Source organism: Meles meles, chromosome 4 (genome assembly GCF_922984935.1).
Source record: "Meles meles chromosome 4, mMelMel3.1 paternal haplotype, whole genome shotgun sequence".
In the NCBI taxonomy this organism is placed as follows: domain Eukaryota; kingdom Metazoa; phylum Chordata; class Mammalia; order Carnivora; family Mustelidae; genus Meles; species Meles meles.
The window spans coordinates 26,785,998-26,809,701 of NC_060069.1; the positions used below are offsets into that span (position 1 = coordinate 26,785,998).

Below are 23,704 nucleotides of genomic sequence, written 5' to 3' on the forward strand. Positions count from 1 at the left end.
TGCCTGAAGGGTTTGATTTTTCACTCTGGGAGTGAAGTTTGAATTTTTTTTTTAAGATTTTATTTATTTGAGAAAGAGAGAGAGCATAAGCTGGGGGGAGTGGCAGACGCAGAGGGAGAAGCAGACTCCTCACTAAGCAGGGAGCCCGACATGGGACTCAATCCCGGGACTCTGGGATCATGATCGAAGCTGAAGGCAGACACTCAGACTGAGCCACCCAGGCGCCCCTGACGTTTGAATTTGAGACTCTCAGGCAAAATTTCTAAAATTATCCCACTGAGTTTTGTTTTTTTTTTTTTTTAAGATTTTATTTATTTATTTGACAGAGATCACAAGTAAGCAGAGAAGCAGGCAGAGAGAGAGGAGGAAGCAGGCTCCCGGCTGAGGAGGGAGCCCGATGCGGGGCTCGATCCCAGGACCCTGAGATCATGACCTGAGCTGAAGGCAGAGGCTTTAACCCACTGAGCCACCCAGGCTCCCCCAACTGAGTTTTTCTTGGTTGCAAAGTAGAAGATTTGGCACATGAAGTGTTTTTGGAGGGCAACTGGGTGGTTTCATTCTGAACTACAAAATGGTGTAAACCATACTGAAGCCTCTCCTAGCCCTTAATGTAGGTGGAAATCGCATTTTTTTATGGCAGGTCAAAAAGACTGAAGCATGGGGCGCCTGGGTGGCTCAGTGGATTAAGCTGCTGCCTTCGGCTCAGGTCATGATCTCAGGGTCCTGGGATCGAGCCCTGCATCAGGCTCTCTGCTCCACAGGGAGCCTGCTTCCTCCTCTCTCTCTGCCTGCCTCTCTGCCTGCTTGTGATCTCTCTCTCCGTCAAATAAATAAATAAAATCTTTAAAAAAAAAAAAAGACTGAAGCATGGAATGTGTGACTACGGGAAACTGTCTGGGCGGTCTTCAGTAATATGGCAAATTGGCCACCTTCTCCACACAGATTCTTTTCTCTCGTGGTGATTCTTTTCTCCCCAAACATTAGAACCTGTGGGTATGTACAGATAACTGTGTTATAAAGGCATGTGATCTTTCCCATCAAGAAAGCAGCACCTAATTAGTGTTTTGAAAAGTTCAATAAAAGTGATAAACCCTTAGCTAGACTTAAGAAAAAAGAAGAAAGACTCGAATAAAACCGTCAGAAATGAAAGAGGAGACATTAAAGCAAGCCACAGAAATGAAAAGGATGACAGGAGACTACTAGGACCATGGTTTGTCAACACGTTTAGGATAACCTAGAAATGGATATGTTTCTAGGAACACAGAGCCTTCCAAGACTGGATCATGAAGAAATTAAAAATCTGAACAGACCTGTGACTAGTGAGGAGATTAAGTCAATAATCAAAAACCTCCCAACAAAGATAAAGTCTAGGGCCAAATGGCTTCACTGGAGAATTCTACCAAACATTCCAAGAAGAATCACCCCGATCCCCCGGCAGCCCCTGGGTTATCTGGGGAGTGAGGGGGAGGATAGGAAAAGGCTGCTGGCCCATTTGGGGGCTACGTCTTTCCTTAAGTGCCTGCATGATTCCCAGGCAAGAGCTCACCCCTGCCACACTCCATGCTCGTCCGGAGGGTGGAGGCCTAGCCAGGGGCATGACCTCCATCTTTCCAGGGCTTCTCTGTCTATGATGGAAGGGAAGGGCCTGCTTTGGTCTCCAGGGCCACCCACAGGTCTGACTGCACTGTGCCCTCTGCACCATGCCTTTTCTGAGAGAGCTGGGGCGGCGTGATACCTTCTTGTAGATGCCATTCTCCCCGCCTGTGTGTTTTGTGCCTACCTCCTGACAGGTGTAGACAAGGGAGGACTGTTCTGTTACTTCGGGGTCAGGAGCATAAGCTGGCAAGGAGTGGGGCCCTCCCATCAGAAGCAAACCGGCTGTATAAAAATATGGAGGTCAGACTCACCTTAATCCACACCTTGACATTTCTAAACCTGTTTTGGGGGGCTAGGTGGTTACCTTTCTCCATATCTGCTGTGACTTAACTGCCCATGCCCTTGGCCCCCACTGAGCTTGCTGCCCCTGCTGCCATTGGGGCAGAGGCTAGCTGGGTGGCACAGATGTGTTGGAGATAGCCTGTTTCCAGGTGTTTCCCGGGCAGACCGTATGGTTTAGGGCTGCCTACGTTTTCTGCTGTTTGAAACAGAAAGGCCTGCTAACCCAGGAGGCACAGAATTAAAAAGAACAGACTCAACAAAGGAGTGTAGTAGACTCCTGAGAGGCAAGCATGTCGGCTGGGGCCCTTTCAGCTCCGTGGAGGCAAGGAGGCTTGCAGGCCAGGAAACCAGAACTCTCACTCTAAGAAGAAGCATCGTCTATCTCACACTCAGAGACGGTTAAAGGGCTGGGGGTGAGCAGATCCCGGAGAACAGCAGCCCAGACAGAGAGGGCTGGAGAGCCTCCTGCCTGGGCTACGGTAGTTCTCCACGTGAGGGCTCGGCCCTTCACACCCAGCATCTCTGGTGCAGAGAAGCATGTCCTAGTCCTCCCTGTTTGATTTTTATTTCAGTCCTTTTGAGGTCAACTTGAAAGTGTGGCTGTGTGACTGCTGGCATCATACTGTTTACCTCCGCCTCTGAACCTTTCCGTCTGATCTCCTCCTTCCCTGGTGCCTAAAGGTAAGGCCAGGGGTGGAGCTGTCCCCAGTGGAAGCAGGCTCGCCCCGCCGGCCGTCCCTGCAGGGCACTGTGGTGGAGTGCATGGGCACAGATCAAGGCTTGTGCCTGTAAGCGTTCTCCTTGACCTCTGAGGGAGCTGTGGGCCGGTGGGCAGTGCCGGGAGGTTCTGTCTCAGAAAGGAGTCCTTGGACCTGGCTTTGACCCAGGGCCCCACCTGCTGTGTGGAGTATGGTGTTGGACGTGGCCCATCACTGCCGAGCCCCAGAGCCCCATTGGAGACGGTGACCATCTACATCACAGGGCGTCTGTGTGTCTAAATGGGATGAGAGCGTGTAACGTGATACTTTAGGTAGATGCAGTGATCGGAGGCAAGGCCGCGAGAGTCCTGGGATCCAGCGTCTCCCACGTGAGAGTGAAAGGTGTGATTTTATGATGGCTCTCGCTTGCCCTGGTTCCTTGCTCGTCCCCCTTCCTGTTGCTTCTTTCCTATCAACCTTTCATCTCCTGTTCCTTAAAAGACATCCTTTGTCCTTTCCCTCTTTGCCTTTAATATCCCCACACTTCACTGAAATGGAAGGAAACCAGCCTTCCCTTAAATTTGCCTAAAGAAGCAAGTCCGGCGGGGAGCCAGGTTGACATCTGACCATGAAGGGCTGCCTCCAGGTCATGGGGTCGGAGGTGACCTTGACCCATCACCACTTCCCGTCCCCTCACCCCCAGAGTGTCTCTACCCCACAGCTTGTTCTGGCTCCTTGAAGACTCTAAGCTGTTCGGCTAGGATTGGCTGCTGCCTTGTTTTCTATGGCCCCGTTACTATGAACGAAATGTTTTTCAGTGATTCGTGGAGAATATTGAGATATTTTGTATTCTTCTTGAGACCCGAAAAGATCTTTGATCAGGTCATTGCCATCCGAGAGTCCTCCGAAGTCCCTGGTGCCTGGAGCTCCAGGCAGAAAGCAGGGGTGGGAGGTGGGGCTTCTCAAACTTGAGCTGCGTGCGGGGGGTGCTTGTGAAAACCCGTTGGGCGGCCCCCTCCCCACGAAGGCTGATTGGGCAGAGCTGGGCGGGCCCGAGTGTCGGCATTTCTGGCAAGCTCCTGGCGATGCTGATCCTGCCGTTGGGGGGACCACACACTTCGTGAGGCAAAGGCTCAAGAGCAGAGGTTGGCAAATGATAGCCTGCCTGCCAAATCCAGCCGTCCTCTGTTTTCGTAAATACAGTTTAGTGATACAGTTACTCCCATCCATTTGCTATTGTCTGTAGTGACTTTCCTGCTGCAGTGGTGGGGTGAGTGGTGGGGACAGAGACCATATGGCCTACAAAGCCAAGAATATTTACTCTTTGGTCCTTTACAGGAAAAGTCTGCCAGCTCCTGCTCTAGCAGTCCTCTCAGTACCCTGAGTACCCTGCTTCTGTTGCAGGCCCGGGCCCCCCCATTCCCTTCGCTGGTTTAGTGTTCTAGGTCCCTCACTCTTCACTGTCACGTTGCCACGGATCCTGACCATGAAGTCATGGTTCCTGGAAGAAAAACCATGAGACCAGTAGTCATTGCTGTTCACCTAGATCTTTGCATATCACAAAACACCTCAAGATCCTGCAGCAGCCTAGCTGGTGCTGTACCCATCCTATGGAGGGGCACATTGAGACCCAGAGGAGAAATGGCTTACCTGTGTTCACACAGCAATTTAGTGACAAAATTAAGTCTTCTGTCCTTTCTGCCTACCACACTGCCTTTTGTGTATGAGCCCAAATTGCACTTGACTTGGGGTATTAGTTATCTAATACATGTAACAGTTACCCCCAAACTTAGCTTTAAAGAGCAGTAGACATTTATTACGGCTCACATTTTATCATGGGTCAGGAATTTGAGATCAGTGTGGCTGGCTCATTCGGGCTCAGGTGTTCTCCTGAGGCTCAGTTGGATGTCATCTAGGGCGGAAGTCTTTGAAGGCTTGACTGGGCCTGGAGAGATCCCCTTCCAAGAAGACTTACTCACCTGGTGGGCAGGTAGGTGCTGGCTGTTGGTGGGAGGCCTCAGTTCCTCTCCACGTGGGCCTGCCCACAAGGCTGCCTGAGCATCCTTCCGGCGTGACCGCTAGCTTCTGTAGAGCACACTCTCTGAGACTGAGACCGCAGGGGGAGAGCTGATGACTTAGCGCCCCCAAGTCACATAGCGTCATGTCTACCATGCTGTGTTCATCAGAAGCAAGTCACTACATTCAAGAGGAGCCTACACCCTAGGGGTGTTTCAGAGAATTGGTGGGTGTATTTGAAAGCCAGCTCGGTTTGCAGATTTCCATTCTGTTGCCTGCTGGGAATATTGGGGTCCTGAGGTCTTATCTCTAGGCAGGTCTAGTTGATCATAGAGTGAAGTTCTAAGTAAGAGTAAGGTCAAGTCACCAAGTCTTAGCCACACCTAGGTCTCAAGTTCTGATTTGCTCTGGAGCACCCAGGGATTTCCTACCATGCTACTTGAGGAAGGGTCAAGGAGGGCCAGAGGGAGACACTCCGATGGTGTGTGTGAAAGTAGGAAGAAGCCCACGTGCTATGAAGTCCCCCAGGTGATTCAGATATGCTCCTCCTCTGTGCTGGCCTCCCCACTCCCGTGGAAGAGCTGCTTTTCTTATCCCATTCTTCCTATTTCCCAGATTGGAAAGAAGAAGCCCAGAGAGGCCAAGTTTCTTCCCGGAGAAAGCACCAGAGTCCGAGCCCCCTTGGCGGCACTGGCGGGTACTTCCCCACAGTCCGTCCTGGAGGTAATAAACACGCTGTGTGTAGCATCTCCAGGGGGACACGAAGAAGGCCGTGAACTGGTGGATTTGTCCTTCCCACTCTTTGACTAATTAATTGGTATTTCATTTGGGTGGCTACATTTCTTGTCAGGTCTGTTTCCAGGCAGTGTCTGGTTCTAATGGGTGAGTACCAGACCACATTTATTCTTCCCTGTCCTGCCACCTCTGCGGAAGGTGCAGGAACTCATGCAGACTGACGGTGACCCCGCTGGCTCTCCGCGGAACAGGCGGCGTAGCGCCTTCATCTTTCATAAGCAGTGTCCGGCCACCCTCTAGTGGAGGCATGGAGAAGGTCACATGCTTGCTGAACAGAATGGCTTGCTTTTCGGAGGCAGGTTATAATCTGGAAGGGGCACGGAAATGTCTGGGTTAAAGATCCCTTTGACTCCATAAAGAAAATACTTAGCAGGGGTAGGCAGCAGTCAGCTTGAGGGTAATGTCATTCTCTGATGGTGCAGGAAAGGGTACAGGCTTTTATCCTGTTGTCTCTTCTGACTCAACATAGTAATAATCTTGTTTATTTGAAACAGTGCAGGAACCAAAACTATTAAGTGCATGTGTCTTTCCTGGGCAGAGGGTAGGGTGGGTGCTGGTCAACAGGAGCGTCTAGGTTTTTTTGTTTCTGTTTTTGTTTTTCCTATAAAAGGCCAGATAGTAAATATTTAGGCTTTGCAGCCAAGGGCCACATGTGGTACTCTGTCATCATAGCATGAAAACAGGCATAGGTAACATTTGGTTAAAGAGCATGGCTGTGTTGAAGGCCTGCACACACCGGTGGGGGAGGGGGACATGAGGCCACAGGCCATAGTTCTCAACGCCCTGGTGAAGAAGAGCGTACTGAGCTGTGTTTGTCTCACGCTAGATGGTAAATTCCTCAGGGGCAGTGATTGCCTGCCTTGTCCACCTTTACACTCTCCACCCCGTGCTGGGTCTGCACGTAATAGGGGCTCAGAGCACATTCGCTGACCCAAGCTGGTTCTTCTGTCCACCTCTGTCGTGTAGCAACTTTCTTCCAGGATTTCTTGGAATTCATTGAGTTAAAAGCACACTGTTTGAATTGGGGGTTTAAACCACCAGAGCAAATAGGGTTTGCTGCCATCCCTATTTTCTTTCCACTTTTCCTTCTTTAAGATGAGCCAAGGTGTCACATGTGAGACTAAGTGGATAAAAAGGCTGATCATGATCAGCTCCGAACCCGCCTCCAGATGGCACTCCCGGGGTGGACGGGGATAGGCATAGAGTAACTGCTTCGTACGTACTGGGTGAATAAATAATTTGTGCAGTCATACAGCTGGTAAGAATTCAAAGCCTGAATCTTTCTACCAGACCAGACGGCCATGGCATCATACTAGCCAACCGCACAGGACACAGTAATGGTGACTTTGAAGGTGTCCACACTGGACAGGACAGAGTTGGAGTCCACTTAGCCTGCCATCTTGTTGGTCCTTGTGCTTATGGGAGAGCGCTCAAGTTCAAGCCATACATCCAGGGAACTGGAAGATACATAGGGCTCCTTGGCTAGTGTAAAGATCCTGAATTACAGAGAAAAAGCTGCTTCTTACCTAAGAAAGGAAGAGAGGTGGCACTCTTAATAATACGAGCATAATAGCTATAACAGACACAGCACCTAGCTTGTACCAAGCACTGTTGTGTGGGTATTACTTAAATCTTTTGTCTCTCCACACTCTGCGAGGCGTGTTTCTGTATCCCCATTTTATAGATTAGAAAACTGAGGCTCTGGCTAGTGATGTGAAAATGTTGGGGTTTGGAGCAAATGGTCAAGAGGGAATTCTTGAAGACTCTTCAGTGCAAAAAGGGTGGTTTTATTAAAGCATGGGGGCAGGACCCATGGGTAGAAACAGCTGCACTGGGATTGTGAGGAGTGACTGATTATATATACTTTCAAGGTGGGAGGGGGTCAGGGACAGCATAAGTCTCTAAGGAATTTGGAAGCAAGATTTCTAAGACCAGGACCTCGCTGTTATTAGGAAAAGGTCATTTACTATTGCGTAGTAAAACCTGAGTTATGAGACCTTTCAGATGTGTATCAACATCACATGCTTGGGGCGTGATTGCCAACAGGTATCTTGGAGGGGGAAGGGGAGATGAAGATTCCCAAAGGAATTTTTATATGTTAAAGAAGACTTAGAGGATCCCGAAAGGGAAGTCAGGCTAATGTTAAGCTAAGATTGCCTTTTGCCCTTAGCAAAGATCAACATGGAGGCAGTTGAGCTCCTCAAGGAAGGTCACTCTGCCTATCTCAGGACTTGTCAACGGATTGTAAAGTGTAAGGAGATTTAATTTTTTTTCTTTGGCCTTGGTTCTCCATGTCAGTTGGTAACCTGCCCAAGGGCAGGGAGTAGAAGTCAGGCAGGCTGACTCTGGAGTCCACAATTCCCTTACTGAGGTACTCTGCCTCTCAGTCTGAATTACCTCGAGTGGTAGCATTACTTCAACAATGGGGAAGGAGCAGGAAGAAGCGGGAGAATAAAGAAATCAAGACATTACAGTACAATTAATTTAAAGCATCACTGGACTGGAAGTCCCAACTGAAGCTGGTTCTGCTTTGACCACTGCCTAGCTCTGTGATTGTAAACTCGTTGCTTCTGAGCGTCTCCTACGCTTCTCTTCCAGGGCAAGTGTTCTTTGGTCCTCAGACTCAGAATGAGCCTTGACTTTGAGAAAGGGTGCTGTCTGGAGGAGACTGCTTCCAAGTGCTAGGCCCCAGGTCAGCGGGCTCTGGAGCTGGACCTCCCGCTGATATTCCTGCGTTCGACAGACACTCTCGGAGATTCACAGTTCAAGGCCAGCTGGGGTAGCTGTCTCCGTGTTCACATGCCCTCTACCCTGCACATTTTGCCTGGCTAACTCCCATTCACTGATCAGTGTCAGATCTCCTCTGACCGTGCAGGCTTGGCTGGGTCTTTAGGCTTTGACATTGCTGTATCAGCCTCCTTCGTTATACAGGACTCACAGTTTGTAGTTAAATACTCACTGAGGTGCCTACTCCGGGGACAGCGGGTGGATGGACAATAGCAGATTTCCAGTGCCACTCCATTGCGAGGAATTAAAATGGTAAATGATTGAAAGTGCAGCAAGGTGTAGCACAGGTGTGCTGAGCTCACGCCTGGAGCAAGGCAGCCCCTCTGGGGCAGAGCCAGCCGGGAACAGCCAGTACATTGCTCCTAGGGTAGCTTTGTTAATCATCAGAAGTCACCTGTCTGTCTTCAAGGCTGAATACAGACGCAGTGATGGTGCTTGTACCAGTCAAGACTGAATACAGAAATAAATCCCGCCACCTGTGCCCTATGTAGTCCTGCCCTACTAGAGTTGCTAGAGAAACTCCCAGCTCATCATAGATGCCTGGCGGACATTTGAATAAATGGAGGCCTTTAGCGCCACCATCAGGTAGTTCCTTTGAGCTGCAGAATGACTGTCCCAAAGTTCACAGGCTTCTTATACATGACTTCACAGGAGAAGCCTTACAGACTTTATTTTGCCTTTCGGTGTGATTTTTTTTTTTTTAAAGATTTTATTTATTTATTTGACAGAGAGAGAGATCACAAGTAGGCAGAGAGACAGGCAGAGAGAGAGGAGGAAGCAGGCTCCCCACGGAGCAGAGAGTCCGACGCGGGGCTCGATCCCAGGACCCCGAGATCATGACCTGAGCCGAAGGCAGCGGCTTAATCCACTGAGCCACCCAGGCGCCCCTCGGTGTGATTTTTTAAAAAGATTTTATTTATTTATTTGACAGACAGAGATCACAAGTAGGCAGAGAGGCAGGCAGAGGGAGAGAGAGAGGAGGAAGCAGTCTCCCTGACAAGCAGAGAGCCTATGCGGGACTTGATACCAGGAACCTGAGATCATGACCTGAGCCGAAGGCAGAGGCTTAACTCACTGAGCCACCCAGGTGCCCCTTGGTGTGATTTTTTAAAGTCTAAGGCATCTATTTTCTTGGGTTCATAGGATATTCCAATAAAGATACGTGTGGGCATGTACAAATGAAGGGCAGGGGAGGGGCTTTGGAATCAGCTCACTGAGAGCCTCAAGAGGTGATCATTGATGATTTCAATGAAAATAAATCAGGTATCTGGGACCATTTAGAGTCGAGATGGGTAACCTCGTGCCAAATCCCAAGGCAGTAATCGAAATAGTGCTCTTAACGACCTGGGCCATTAAAAGGTTTAGCTGTGTTAGGAATACTCCACTTAATTGTAAAAGGGAGATACAAAAAATCCATTCAACTGAGCTCATTGCCCTCTCGTTCATGGGGGAGGTTGGAGAAGAAACCTTAGTTTGCTAAAAAATGAAACTCTTCAGCTTAACCAAGGGTATATACATCCACTGTCAGCAACAGGCCTTGAACAAATGTAAACACCAAATGAGCAATAACGTAGAATAAAAAGGATGGTCGCTATCATGTGGTAGAAGATGGCTCTGGAGATTCCAGTTAATGCAACACAAGAAAAACAAGTAATGGAAATATTGGAGAACATCAAAACTGTTGTTGTAGATGGCTTAGCCAGAAAATTCTAGGGAATCAGTTGAGATCAGAAGGGCTTATAATCAACATTCTCACCCCCATACCTCCTTACTCCAGGGTCTGTCTCCCCAGAGACTGCCACTTAGGACACTTCTGCCTTTACTCATATCCATAGCTGCAAATAATGTGGGCAGTGCCGTTTTCTGACTCAATGTTACGTGTTAACTGGTAACTATCTGTTACCATCTGCCTTAGCTTGGGCCACCATAACAATAGACCATAGACTGGGTAGCTTCCAGTATCCAGAATTCCATGATTAAGGTGCTGGTGGGGTCGGTGTCTGGTGAGACCTTTCTCCTTGGGTTGCAAGACAGCTGCCTTCGTCCTGAGTCCTTTACATGACTTTTCTTCAGTGCATATGTGGAGGCAGGTGGGGTTGGGGGTGCTTTCTGGTACCTTTTCTTATAAGCACTGATCCCATCATGAGGACCCTGCCCTCATGACCTCAACTAGACCTAAGTACCTCTTAATGGCCCCCATCTCCAAATACCATCACATTGGGGGTCAGGGCTTCAACATAGGAATTTTGGTGGGGGGACACAGTTCAGTCCAGTACACCATCCCCATTGTTTCCCTTCTCCGTATTATAATTCATTTAAGTCAATGTTTAGTGTTTACTGTTTTCTCTATGCAAATATTATTTAGGATGGAGTATTGTAGTGAATATCTAAGTACAAACAACTTTTGTAGTTTCTTTTGTTTTTTTTTTAAATTTTTTTTTTTAAGATTTTATTTATTTATTTGACAGAGAGAGATCACAAGGAGGCAGAGAGGCAGGCAGAGAGAGAGGGGGAAGCAGGCTCCCCGCCGAGCAGAGAGCCCGATGCGGGGCTCGATCCCAGCACCCTGGGATTATGACCTGAGCTGAAGGCAGAGGCTTTAACCCACTGAGCCACCCAGGCGCCCCTTCTTTTGTTTTTTACCGAAGTTAATAGTAGTACTGTTGTCTCTGTTGCTTTTTCTATTTGCTTAGAGGGGGGGTTTGGTAGCTAATTTGCCCAAATTTTTCTATAATAGCCTCTCAGGAAAGTTTCCCCCAAGGGCAGTCACATCAGATCATCACAATTTAATTTTTATCCTGGATGAATTTCTCCTGGGGACCTTCCTTCACTTTGGAATTCCCTCTGCCTTTGGGTTGGGCTGAATTTTTTGTTTCCTGGCATCATTTCACTCCCTGTTTCTTACTTTCCTCCCTCATTTTCGGGGAGCTGGTTTCCTGGCTGCCTCGCCAGGTTAAAAAGAAAGTAAAGCGACATAAAGCAGGAGGTGATCACATCTGCAATGCCTGTCTTCTGAGTCACCGTCCCAGTCTGGCCCCGGGCACCTGTCCTGCTTGATTTCCGATCCTCCTGGGAATTGCCCTTACCTCCCTCTTGTGTTAACTCTTAAGTCTACAGGTTTCCGCTCCTCCTGGGGATTGCCCTTACCTCCCTCCTGTGTTAACTCTAAGTCTATAGGTCGGTCTACACCATGTTTCCTTTTTTAGGAAGGAAATTATGCCCTCGTTTTGGTGAGTCATAGCCAACACTGCATGTCTGGGGAAAAAAATGTATTCTCCTCTTGCTCTTCATTGATAATTTTTCTGGGTAGTTTCTGGGTTAGAAGACATTTTCCGGTTTCAAAGCATTTGCCTGTGTCTTCTAATATCCTAATATCCTACTGCTTTTAGTAAAGTTCAAAAGCTATCCTTAAAAAAAAAAAAAAAAGCTGTTCTTTTTTCTGATGCTATTCAGGTCTATAGTGACCCGTTTGTTCTTTGGTCATTTAAGAAATCCTTTCCTTGTACCTTATATCCTGAAATTTCATGATGTACCTTTTCCATTTGTGTCTATTTTCATCCATTGTGCTGGCTTCTCAAGGGAGCTCTTTTATGTAGAAATTCATGTCCTTAAATTTTGAGGTTTCTTGAGTTATCTCGTGGTTGACTTCTCTCCCTCCTTTGTCTCCAGTCTCTATTCCTGCAATGTATCATTCAGATACTTGACCTCCTGAACCTGTCCTCTAATTGTCCTCCTTCCCTGTTTGTTTGTTTTTTTGTTTTCCTTCATCTTTTTGTCTTCTTGCCATCTTTTCTAGAAGATTTTCTCAATTTTATGTCACACTTCCATGGTGTTTTTAATTTCTGCTAGCCTATTTATAATTTCAAAAGCGAATTTTCTGCCTGGAGGACTGTTTTTGTCCTTCCTATAACCTGTTTCTTGTTCACTACTGTAATATCTTTTCTCCCTGAGGATACCAATTTTTTTTTTTTCCCTCTCCCTCTTCAAAGTTACTTTCTTCCAGTTTGTGTTTTGGTCTCAGCTCTCTGCCCCATTTACGGCTTTTTTGTCATCATAGATCTGGTAACCTTGGTTGTCTGCCTGCGTTTTGAAAATGCAAAGCTGTTCGAATGCTCTAAGCACATAGATGGGGCTTATCAACTTTGAACTGCATTGTGGACTGGCCAGGCCAGGCTGTGTGTTGGTGAATCCCCAAGGTCTTTTCTCTTGTGTGAGTGAAGGCTTGGCTGCCAATGCCCTAAGAACCCAATGGAGGGGAAATGTTAGGGATTGGAAGGATGGGGAAGTCTTCACACTGAAGAGTCATTTCAGAGCTTCCTCCCCCTCCCCTCCCTTCCCTCCCTTTCTTATCTCTGTGCCCAATTTTGGTTTCAAACTCATGACCCCAAGATCAAGAGTCACATGCTCCACTGACCAAGCCAGCCAGGTGCCCCCCCCTTTAAAAATATTTTATTTCTTTATTTAACAGAGAGATCACAAGTAGGCAGAGAGGCAGGCAGAGGGAGAGGAGGAAGCAGGCTCCCCACTGAGCAGAGAGCCTGATGTGGGACTCAATCCCAGGACCCTGAGATCATGACCTGAGCCAAAGGCAGAGGTTTAACTCACTGAGCCACCCAGGTGCCCCCCTACCCCTTTTTAAAGCGATCCAGGACACAGCTACTTTGAAACAGCTTTCTGCAGCTCCTCCTTACTTTAGCCATCCCCCCTTCTCTCTCAGTCCCTGTTCCAGTCCCAGAGGTGCCTGAGTCTTTTCAGACCTTGCAGCGACCATGGTTTGGTTCTTTCCTTTCCCCATCAACCAGCTTAGTTAGACCCCAGCTTTCTCACAGTGGCCAAGTCTGTCTCATCCATGTGTTCCAAGCTGCTAAAACTGTGTCGCTTTTGTCTCCTTTCCTAATCATCCCATTATTGTGATAATTTTAGAAGGGCTTGGGGAAGGAGCAAAATTAGACTCGTGTGTTCAATTTGATATCTTTATCCAGAAGCCTAAAATACATGCTGAAGCTACCGTGGCTGGCACTGTTACCACCATCTCACAGATGGGTGGAAGAGAATAAAGATTCCAGAAACTAACCCAATATATGAAAAGTCACCAATACGTGGTAACAGATCAGTCGACTAGCTGCTAGAAAAAATAACATTGGCCTTTCCTTGCCCCATGTATGGAATGCAATTCTAGTTGGATTAAAGACCTAAACCTGTATACAAGCTGTAAGAAAATACAGGAGAATATTTGCATAATCCTGGGTTGAGGAAGACCTTCCTAAGGTGGGAATAGAAGAAGGCTTAAAGGGGGACCCGTTAACTACGCAAAAGGTTAACACTTCCGTAAGACAAAAGACTGTTAAAACCGTTAAAAAGCAAACTTGGGTGGGGAAAATATTGCCACACGTGGCATTACCATGCCTCTTCTCTAAAGACCTTTACAAATCAGGAAGAAAGTGATTTTTTAAAAACATATGAATAAATAAGGAAGGAACTCGAGATGGCTAATAAGCATTGAGAAAGTGCTATCCCATCCTCACCGCTAATCAGGAAAACGTAAGCTAAAACAAAAAGAGCGCTGTACACCAGCGATCCTTTTTTTTTTTTTTTTAATTAACATATAATGTATTATTAGCCCAGGGGTACAGGTCTGTGAATCACCAGGTTTACACACTTCACAGTAATCACCATAGCACATACCCTCCCCAATGTCCCTGTACACCAGCAATTCTTTTTTTTTTAAGATTTTATTTATTTATTTGGCAGACAGAGATCACAAGTAGGCAGAGAGGCAGGCAGAGGAGAGGGGGAAGCAGGTTCCCCGCTGAGCAGAGAGCCCCACGCGGAGCTCGATCCCAGGACCCTGAGACCACGACCCCAGCGGAAGGCAGAGGCTTAACCCACTGAGCCCCCCAGGTGCTCCATACACCAGCAATTCTTAATGTGTGGACTCTGGACCAGCAGCATTTGCACCACCTGGGACTTGCAGACCTACCGAAAAAAACTCAGAGACTGGGACCCAGCCCTCTATGGTTTCACAAGCCGGGCCAGTGATTCCACGTAACCAGGAGAATGAACCAGTGACATTCAGTATCATGCTTGAACCACACCATGCTCAGTGAAAGAAACCAGACCACAAGAATCCCTACTGTAGGATTCCATGTATATGAAGTTCAAAAACATGCCCCACTCAAGCGTTAGGAATCAGGACGATTGTTAACCTTAGAGGAGGGCAGGAGTAAGTAGAAGTGAGAATGAAGCTTCCAGGCACTGGTCACGTTCCGTTTCTTGGGGTGGATGCTGGCTCTACAGGTTTGTGCAGTTTGTGAAAATTCGTTGAGTTGTTCATTGTGGATTTGTACATTTTTTTCTATGCTGCAATTCAGTGAAGCAGGGCAAGATTAAACACGAGATCTTTCTTTCTCTCTCTCTCTCTCTAAGATTTTATTTTTAAGTCCTCTCTATGCCTCATATGGGGCTCGAACTCATGACCCCGAGAAGAAGGGCCACATGCTGTACCAACTGAGCCAGCCAGATGCCTCAATGATCTCTTTTTTTTAAATTGGGTTTTAAATTATTTAAAACATGGGAACTCGGGGCGCCTGGGTGGCTCCGTGGGTTAAAGCCTCTGCCTTCGGCTCAGGTCATGATCTCAGGGTCCTGGGATCGAGCCCCACATCGGGCTCTCTGCTCGGCGAGGAGCCTTCCTCCTCCTCTCTCTGCCTGCCCCGCTGCCTACTTGTGATCTCTGTCTGTCAAATAAATAAAATCTTGAAAAAAAAATCTTAAAAAAAAACCAAAACATGGGAACTCGGGGTTGAAGGGAAAAGCATGCTTTACTATAAGTACAATTAGCACAAGGCTTTGATGAGTAATTTGGCAGCATTGCTAATCCTTAAAATAGCCTAGAAATTCTGCCTCTCAGAATCCTTCCTGGAATTCAGGTATATATTATAAGAATGTTCCCTGGGCATTTTTATACAAGTGTAAAGGCGACAACTTCAGTTTCTCTCAGTCAGGAACTGGTTGCATGAATTATAGAAAACTGGGCAACTGTCAAAATTGATGTAGATCAGGGGCGCCTGGGTGGCTCAGTGGTTTAGGCCGCTGCCTTCGGCTCAGGTCATGATCTCAGGGTCCTGGGATCGAGTCCCGCATCGGGCTCTCTGCTCGACAGGGAGCCTGCTTCCCTCTCTCTCTCTGCCTGCCTCTCTGCCTATTTGTGATCTCTCTCTGTCAAAATAAATAAGTAAAATCTTAAAAAAAAAAAAAATGGTGTAGATCAGTATGTAGTAGCATGAAAGGAGGTTCCCAATGATGTTATTCACGGAGAGAAGCCAGTCACGAGCCCATGTACAGCCTGATCCATATTTTCTTTTTTCAAGATTTTATTTATTTATCTGACAGAGAGACACACAGTGAGAGAGGGAACACAAGCAGGGGGAGTGGGAGAGGGAAAAGCAGGCTTCCTGCAGGGCGGGGAGCCTGATGCGGGACTCCATCCCAGGACCCTGGGATCATGACCCGAGCCGAAGGCAGACGCCTGACAACTGAGCCACCCAGGTGTCCCATGATCCATATTTTCAAGAGAGAAAGAAAAGGATGTTTAGGCGGTAGTTACAGATGCAAGGAAAAGAAGTTAAGAAAGATACATTTAAAATTTTTGTATTGGTTTCTCTTGAGAATTTATAAGTGGTTGGGGGTCGTTGCTTGTTTGTATATTTTATATATACTTTCTATATTTTTTTTATTTTTTACCTGCATTGACCACTTTGGGAATTTTAAGTCCTAGCTTTACCATTCAAAAAAGTCTTAGCCTAAGAAAAATGCTCATCAGTGAAAAAAACAAACAGTATTTTTGTAGTCTAAGCAAATAAAGATTTAGCATTTGTCTTAAGCAATAAAGATCTAGAGATCTAGAGTTTGTCTTAAACACACACATGCACAGATGACTTACATTTTTGTAGAGTGATTTTCTTATTGGTTATAGTGGTAGACGAAAGGCTTGCTTCTTGTTTCTGTTACCTAGGAAATTCACTTGGGTAGAATTCTTTTCTTGACCGGGGCATTCTTTTAACTGTGTTTGCTGGTGAGGTCATGGGTCAGGGATTGGTGCTCTTAGAGAGATGACTCAGTTAACAATATTGTCACCGTGTGTAAAAGATGAGCACTTGTAGCCCATTAAACAAAGCGTCTCTGGACAGTGGGCCCTGCTTGCTTTAATAATGAAAAACGTCTTCGCATTCAGAGCCAAGAGCTGTTAGCGGAGTCAGTCAACCTGGACACAGGCTCATGCTGGAGACTTTTAAACCCTTGCACTCCCCTGGGGGGACAACCTGACCCTGTTTGCTGTGTTTCTTCACACAGTGATGTTTCCTCTGTGCATCATCAACAAAGGGCCGTTCTGACCCGTTCAGTTTGAATCAGGAACCCCGTGATGTTATTTCAGACCCCACCGTGCTGGATTATGTCTATTACCAGTCTCACTGCTCCGATGAGGATCACATCTCTGTGTGTAGATTACCTGTCAGTTATGATGAATTCAGGCCCGAAACCCCATCATTGTGAGGCTTAGCACTTTCTGGAATTCTATCTCTGCTGCCACGAATGGAAGCATAAAAACACGTCTCCATTAAGCATTGCTTTGGAATCATATACAGTATCAAATGGATAAAAGGAACAGCAGCTTTCACCTCTGAAGGGGAAGCAGCAAAACTGAGAGTCTGTCTTGAACTCTGCAGTACCGCATCCAAACTGTAGCAGAAAGGTGGTCTCCTCGCGGTGAGCAGTGCGCCGTGTCCCTTGGAAACCTGTCTGTGGGCTTCATGACTTCACTGTAAGCTTCCCTCTGAAAGAGGGGCCTGCACTCTTGTCCCTGCAGCGTCCACTTGTCATTCTTATCTGGAGGTCCTGGCCGCCTCAGGCTGGGTGGGTTGAAAACCGAGCTCTGGAGCTGTGGTGTAGATCGGCCCCTTCACCTGTTCTTGTTTCATTGTTCAGGTGAGGAAGCGACAGCTCTCTTACACACGGTACATCTTTCCAGAGACTCTGCATATCTTTCCACTCTGTCCTAATCTACTAAATCTGGTCAGGTCCCACCCTGGCCACTTCCGAAGTATGTCTGGAATTCCCTCACTTCCCAATAGTCGCTGCCACCATCTTGGTCTTGAATACATCGTCTTCTCTCACTGGGACTATTGTGACAGTCTGTGAGCTGGTCTCCTCACACATACCCCCTTCCCTTCCACGTGCCTATCCTCCCCAAGCAGCCAGAGTAGTACTGTAGCCAGACTAATGTGCGTTCGCTCCCTGGTGAGGCGCGGATGGAAACCCCACCAGGCGGAAGTCTCGTGCAACAAATAAGGCGATCACGGGGAATCACTTCCAACACCGTGACTCTCCAAGCAAGGGTGAAGAGGTTCCTTTTATTTAGGGTGAGGATGAATATTTAGATTTCTCACTGCACGTAGAGGGTAGTGTAAGTGTGTGCCCTAAGGAAACCTGCCTGTACATACATTGTGTGTTATGTAAATGAGACTGGGGCTCTCTGTGGAGTTTGTGGGGAGATTTTTTTTTTTTAAGATTTTTTTATTCTTGTGAGAGAGAGCACACGAGTGAGCATGAGTAGGGGAGAGGGGCGGAGCGAGAAGCAGACTCCACACTGAGCACAGAGCCCAATGCGGGGCTCGATCCCAGGACCCTGAGATCACGACCTGAATGGAAGGCAGATGCTTAACTGACTGAGCCACCCAGGTGCCTGGAGATTTAGTATTATAATGAGATAAAGGTGTCTGTCAGTCATTCCCTGGGTCACTCATGCAGAGGCATGAGTGGGGCTTAAGTTCAAACTGATCTGGGGGTCTGGGCCACCAGAACTCTGGGTCCAAGCATTCGCTGTTGCTTGAGGGGTAGCTTCAGTTTTCATCACAGGATGTTGTACCTGTTCGGTCTTTTTCCTCAGTTAAGAGATAAGCTAGAAAGCAGAGCTTAAGGAAAAATGTGGGACAGAGGTCAGTGGCTACAAGCAGGTGAGCAGTAAAGGTCAGGTCTTGGGGTCCAGCTGGTGACAGTATTAAAACTTTACCCTGGTCCTATCACTGTCTTGCTCCAACTTGTCACCACCCCTAGGCTACCTCACCCTCTCCGACCTCTCAAACATTTTGCACCAGTGTCCGAACTTAGTATACTTTCTTATAGGTTCTAGAAGACAGCAAAGCCCTTCCCCCCAGACCTTTGCCCATACTGTCTTCTTGCTTGTCCGTCTCGCTAGCTTTTCCTGGGTCTTCAGGATATTCTGCAGTATGGCCTTCCCTGACACTCCCCATGCCTGCAACAAGGGGGTATCTCTTTATTATACACCCATACCAGGCCCTTCATTTTCCTTCATAGCATTTTTCACAATTACAATTATTCAGATATTTCCCCCCACTAGACTTTAAGTTATGAACCACAGGGTCGGTTCAATGTGTGTCCCACTCATCCTTGGGGCCTGACAGCAGGAAGCTTTGGCAGAGTTTAGTGCTCTCAAAGGTTAAACAAATAAGTGAAAACAATCTTCCTAGATTTGTGATTAAAATTCCTGTAGTATTTTGTTCCGTATGCCACAAAGAAAGCTAAGAGAGAAATGAAATAATTTGTCCTGAGCCTTAACAGCTAGAGCCAGCCCTGGACTCCCGGGGATATGGTTGGGATACTAACTTTTTCATGACCTAGGAATAAAGTCCTGGTCCCTGGAAGGTGCTAGAATATGAGATGCATCCTTTGTGCTGGCCTTCCTTTGTTCGGGACTAAAGACGCCCACGGTTCAGATCGGTTTCCTTTCCCTTGGTGAAATCTTCCTTTAGTCAATTGGAGATTGATTTGGCTTTGAGCTTGGCCTTATTCATCGGCCATGAAGATTTGGATGGCTCTTCCTGGAATAAATGCACAGCTTATGTTAAAATGCTGAAGGCCAGCATCTGCACTGGACCCTTGGGTGTTCTCCTTTCTGAAAACTCTCTCAGGCCACACATTATTTGCCATCTGCTGGGGGACCGGGGCAGAGGGGGCAGCGGTGGCAGGTGGGGAATCCTCAGAAGTTTGTCCCTTGAGAGAAGATCAGTTCCATGGACCACCTCAAGTGGACCTGCAGTCTCGTTCCTTGACAAGCATCAGCCTGTGGGCAGGTGTGTGTAGCTTCTCCCCTCATAGTGCTTCAAAACTCCTTATTAGTGCCAACATTTAAAAATCAAGATGATCCTGTACAAACTTGACTTTCTGTGTTTTCTTGAGGGGAAAATAAAGATGACGATCTAGCAAAACTGACCCACAACAGGGGGGCCTGCCCGGTCCAATCAGTGGAACATGTGACTCTTGATCTTGGGGTCATGAGTTTGAGCCCCACCTCGGGGGCTAGAGTTTACTTAATAAAAGATTGGCCCAGAGCAGTTAGCTGGAGCTGAGTAGAGACCACCCCTTAAAATGGACACAGTTTTTCTTGTTTTCTGGTCTCTGTTCAGCCAGCCACGTTCATCTCTTGCACCTCCCTGGCATTTGTGGGCACGTGAGTCTGCAACCCCTGTTTTGTATTCGTAAGTCATGTGTGTGTGTGAATATGAACAAAAGCTGTAAATGGCACCCTAACATTTTTTTTTCTCTCTCCCTGCTTCCTTCTTTACCGTCCTCTTGTGTCTCCCTTTTCTTTCAAACTGCCTCTGCCATTTTACAGGTTCTGGGACTGCTGGTGTGGACACTGATTGCTGGAACCGAGTACTTCCGGGTCCCTGCGTTTGGTTGGGTCATGTTCGTAGCTGTATTTTACTGGGTCCTCACCGTCTTCTTCCTCATCATCTACATTACAATGACCTACACCAGGATTCCCCAGGTGCCCTGGACAACCGTGGTAAGGAAACCAGGGGTCGTCTTCTTGTCCACTGCCCACTAGGTACGGTGGAACTTAGTCCTTCCTAGTCCTTAGTGTTGGAATTCGGGGTTGTTGCTCTGCCAGCAAAGCAGGGGACAAATCCAGGGAGAACCCAGTGCAGCAGGTGTTTTATACCTGGGTATGAAACTGGTCATGTTGGAACATCCAGGAATTTCTTTTAGTCAAAATAGCAAACCGGTTCTCAGAAGACTGAATGAAGAGAAGTTCAGTTCTTCATTTATTCCCCATAAACACCATCACCTAGAAACAGGCACATCAGGGCACCAGCCTCAGCAAACCTCACTTCCTTCGAACCCCTCCTGGGGCCGTGACCTCAGCCTTTTGCACACAGAGCTCTTTGATGTTGAGAAGCACAGAGTTTGCAGAATTAGAATGAAAAATGAAACTGCTGTTCAAATAAATGGGTGTCTTCATATTTAGAAGCAAGTGCAGTCAAGGGTGATTGGATGCTTCTGTTGGCTTCAGACACCCTACTGGGTGTGGGATAAACTAAGGAACACATGGTCTGGGATGAAATAGATAAGAAAATGCACCTGTCTTCGTTGGCTCCAGCACCATAACAAAGCACTACAGACTGGGTAGCTTAAGTGACAGAAACTGATTTCTCACTCTTCTAGAGGATGGAATCAGGTGTCAGTAGAGCTGGTCTCTGGTGAGAGCTCCCTTCCTGAGTTGCAGGTGTCTGCTATCTTGCCGTGGCCTCACATGGAAGAGAAAGAGAGTATGAGCTCTCCTTCATCTCTTCCCACCCTCCAGATCTCATCGAACCCGAATTACCTCTCAGATGCTGCATCTCCAAATAGCACCATGTTGTCAATTAGAGCTTCTATGCACCTTGGGGGACACAGACATTCAATCCATAATATTCTGCCCCTGCCTCCCCCAAATCATGCCCTTCGAATGTGCAAAATACATTCATTCCATCTCAACCTCCCCAAAAGTCTTAACTCATTCCAGCATCGACTGAAGTCTAAGATCCAAAGTTTCGCCTAAATGTCATCTAGATCAAGTATGATGAGATTGGAGGTACAGTTCATCCTCAGGCAGAATTCCTCTCCTGCCGTGAGCCTGTGAAATCAGACAGGTTTTGTACTTCCAGGATACAGGGGTGGGACAGGCACAGGATAGATATTCCCATTCCAAAAGGAGAAATAGAGAAGAAGGAAGGGGAGGCGAGCCCCAGGCAAGCCCGGAACTTACAAGACAAATTCTATGGGATCTGAAGTCTCCAGAATAAGTCTCTTTGGTTCAGTGCTCTGCCGTCGGGCCTTTTGGGGTGGCATTGTCACCCCTATGCATCTGCTGGGTGACCCTGCCTGTGAAACTCCGAACCCAGAGAGGCAGGCCAACCCTTTGAAACTGAGGAGGAACCAACTTTCCCCTGGGGTCTGATCATCTCTGCATCAGCCTCTCGGTGATTCATTCTTTTTTCTGGAAGACTGGCACATATTCACAGCCAAATGGCTCTATGGTTCTATGGTATAGATCCCAGGAAGTCGGCAGCACTCCTTTATTTTTTTTTTTTTTTTTTAAATATTTTTATTTATTTATTTATTTGACAGAGATCACAAGTAGGCAGAAAGACAGGCAGAGAGAGAGAGAGAGGAGGAAGCAGGCTCCCCGCGGAGCAGAGAGCCCGATGCGGGACTCGATCCCAGGATCCTGAGATCATGACCTGAGCCGAAGGCAGAGGCTTAACCACTGAGCCACCCAGGCACCCAGCACTCCTTTATTTTGTCCCATCTCCACCCTTTTCATTCAGATGGCAGCGTTTCACCCGTATAATCCCTTACCTGTTCCTGGCTTCTGTTGGCACATGATTAGATGTGTGGGTTGTAGCCATGATCTCTTTATCAGATGGTTATTTGGCCACACCTGTACTGTTCTCTTTGGAGCAAGCTCTTTCTTTCTTTTAGTAGGTTTTTAAAAATTTAGAGAGAGAGAGAGGTGGGGGGAAGAATGGAGGAAGAGGAGGATAGAGAGTCCCAAGCAGACTCCATGCTGAGTGTGTACAGCCCAACATGGGGCTCGATCCCAAGACCCCAAGATCACAACCTGAGCTGAAACCAAGAGTTGGATGCTCAACCAATTGTGCCACCCAGCACCCCAAGCTTTCTTATTTTTTTTTTTTTTTTTGCAATATGGATAGGCTGAGAGCTTTCCAAGCCTTCAAGTTCTACTTCTTTTTGCTTAACAGTTTCTTCTTTTTTTTTTTTAAGATTTTATTTATTTATTTGATAGAGAGAAATCACAAGAGAGGCAGGCAGAGAGAGAGGAAGGGAAGCAGGCTCTCCGCCGAGCAGAGAGCCCAACGTGGGACTCGATCCCAGGACCCCGAGACCATGACCCGAGCCGAAGGCAGCGGCCCAACTCACTGAGCCACCCAGGCGCCCCATTTATTTGACAGAGAGAGAGAGAGAGGGAAGCAGGCTCGCCGCCGAGCATAGAGCCCGATGTGGGACTCGATCCCAGGACCCTGAGATCATGACCTGAGCCGAAGGCAGCGGCTTAACCCACTGAGCCACCCAGGAGCCCCAACAGTTTCTTCTTTAATTCATCTCTCTCCTTGTGCATTTTACTATAAACAGGAGGAACACTTTGCTTAAAAAAATCTCCTCATTTAAATATCCAGTTTTTGGGACTCCTCGGTGGCTCAGTCATTTAAGCATCTGCCTTCAGCTCTGGTCGAGATCCCAGGTCCTGGGATCGAGTCCTGCATCCACTCCTTGCTCAGCAGAGAGCCTGTTTCTCCCTCTCTCTGCTGCTTCCCCTTCTTTTGCTCTCTCTCTCTTTGACAAATAGTTAAATAAAGTCTTAATCAGCTTCAACATCCATAGTTCTAGTATGTTCTTCAAAATTCTGCAGCCTTTACTCATTATCCAGTTCCAAAGCCAATTTTATATTTTTAATCTTTGTTATAGCAACACCCCACTCCTGGTTCCAAAATCTCTCTACTCCACTCTCGATATAAATTCTGTATTAGTCAGAGTTCTCTAGAGAAGCATGGGCTTTAGGTTGTGTGTGTGTATAAGGAGATTTATTAGAAGGAATTGGTTCACATGATTGTGGAAACTGAGAAGTCCCAAGATCTGCTGTCCACAAGCCAGAGACCCAGGAACGCTGATGGTATAGTTCCCGGCTGAGTCCAAAGGCCTGAGAACTAGGGAACCTGATGCTCTAAGTTCTAGTCTGAAAGCCACCAGGCTTGAGACTGAAGAAAACCTGATGTTTCAATTCAAGCCCAAAGGCAGGAAAAAAGACTGATGTCCCAGCTCAAGGCAGTCTGGCAGGAGCACTTCCCTCTTACTCAGCCTTCTTGTTCTATTCAGTTCTTCAAGTGATTTGATGAGGCCAAGCCACATTAGAGAGCAGTCTGCTTTACTCACTCTGTAGATTCAAATGTTAGTCTCATCCAGAAACCCTCACAGTAGACCCAGAATAAGGTTTGACCAAATATCTGTGCACCTATGGCCCAGTCAGATTAACATGCGAAATCAACCCATCATGGTACCATGTAGAAAGTGTGACGGAAGTTACCATCTTAGCTGGAACAGCTGGGAAC

At 47.3% G+C, this 23,704-nt stretch overlaps 1 protein-coding gene across 1 annotated transcript in view; it reads left to right on the plus strand.

The window, feature by feature from the left end:
• The window catches only part of CMTM8 (CKLF like MARVEL transmembrane domain containing 8), a 117,234-nt gene that overhangs the window by 73,784 nt on the left and 19,746 nt on the right, over nucleotides 1–23,704 (plus strand). The window contains exon 2 of the mRNA XM_046003326.1: nucleotides 19,927–20,100. Within this exon, the coding sequence (XP_045859282.1) occupies nucleotides 19,927–20,100 (174 nt within the window). The remainder of the gene's footprint in view (nucleotides 1–19,926; nucleotides 20,101–23,704) is intronic.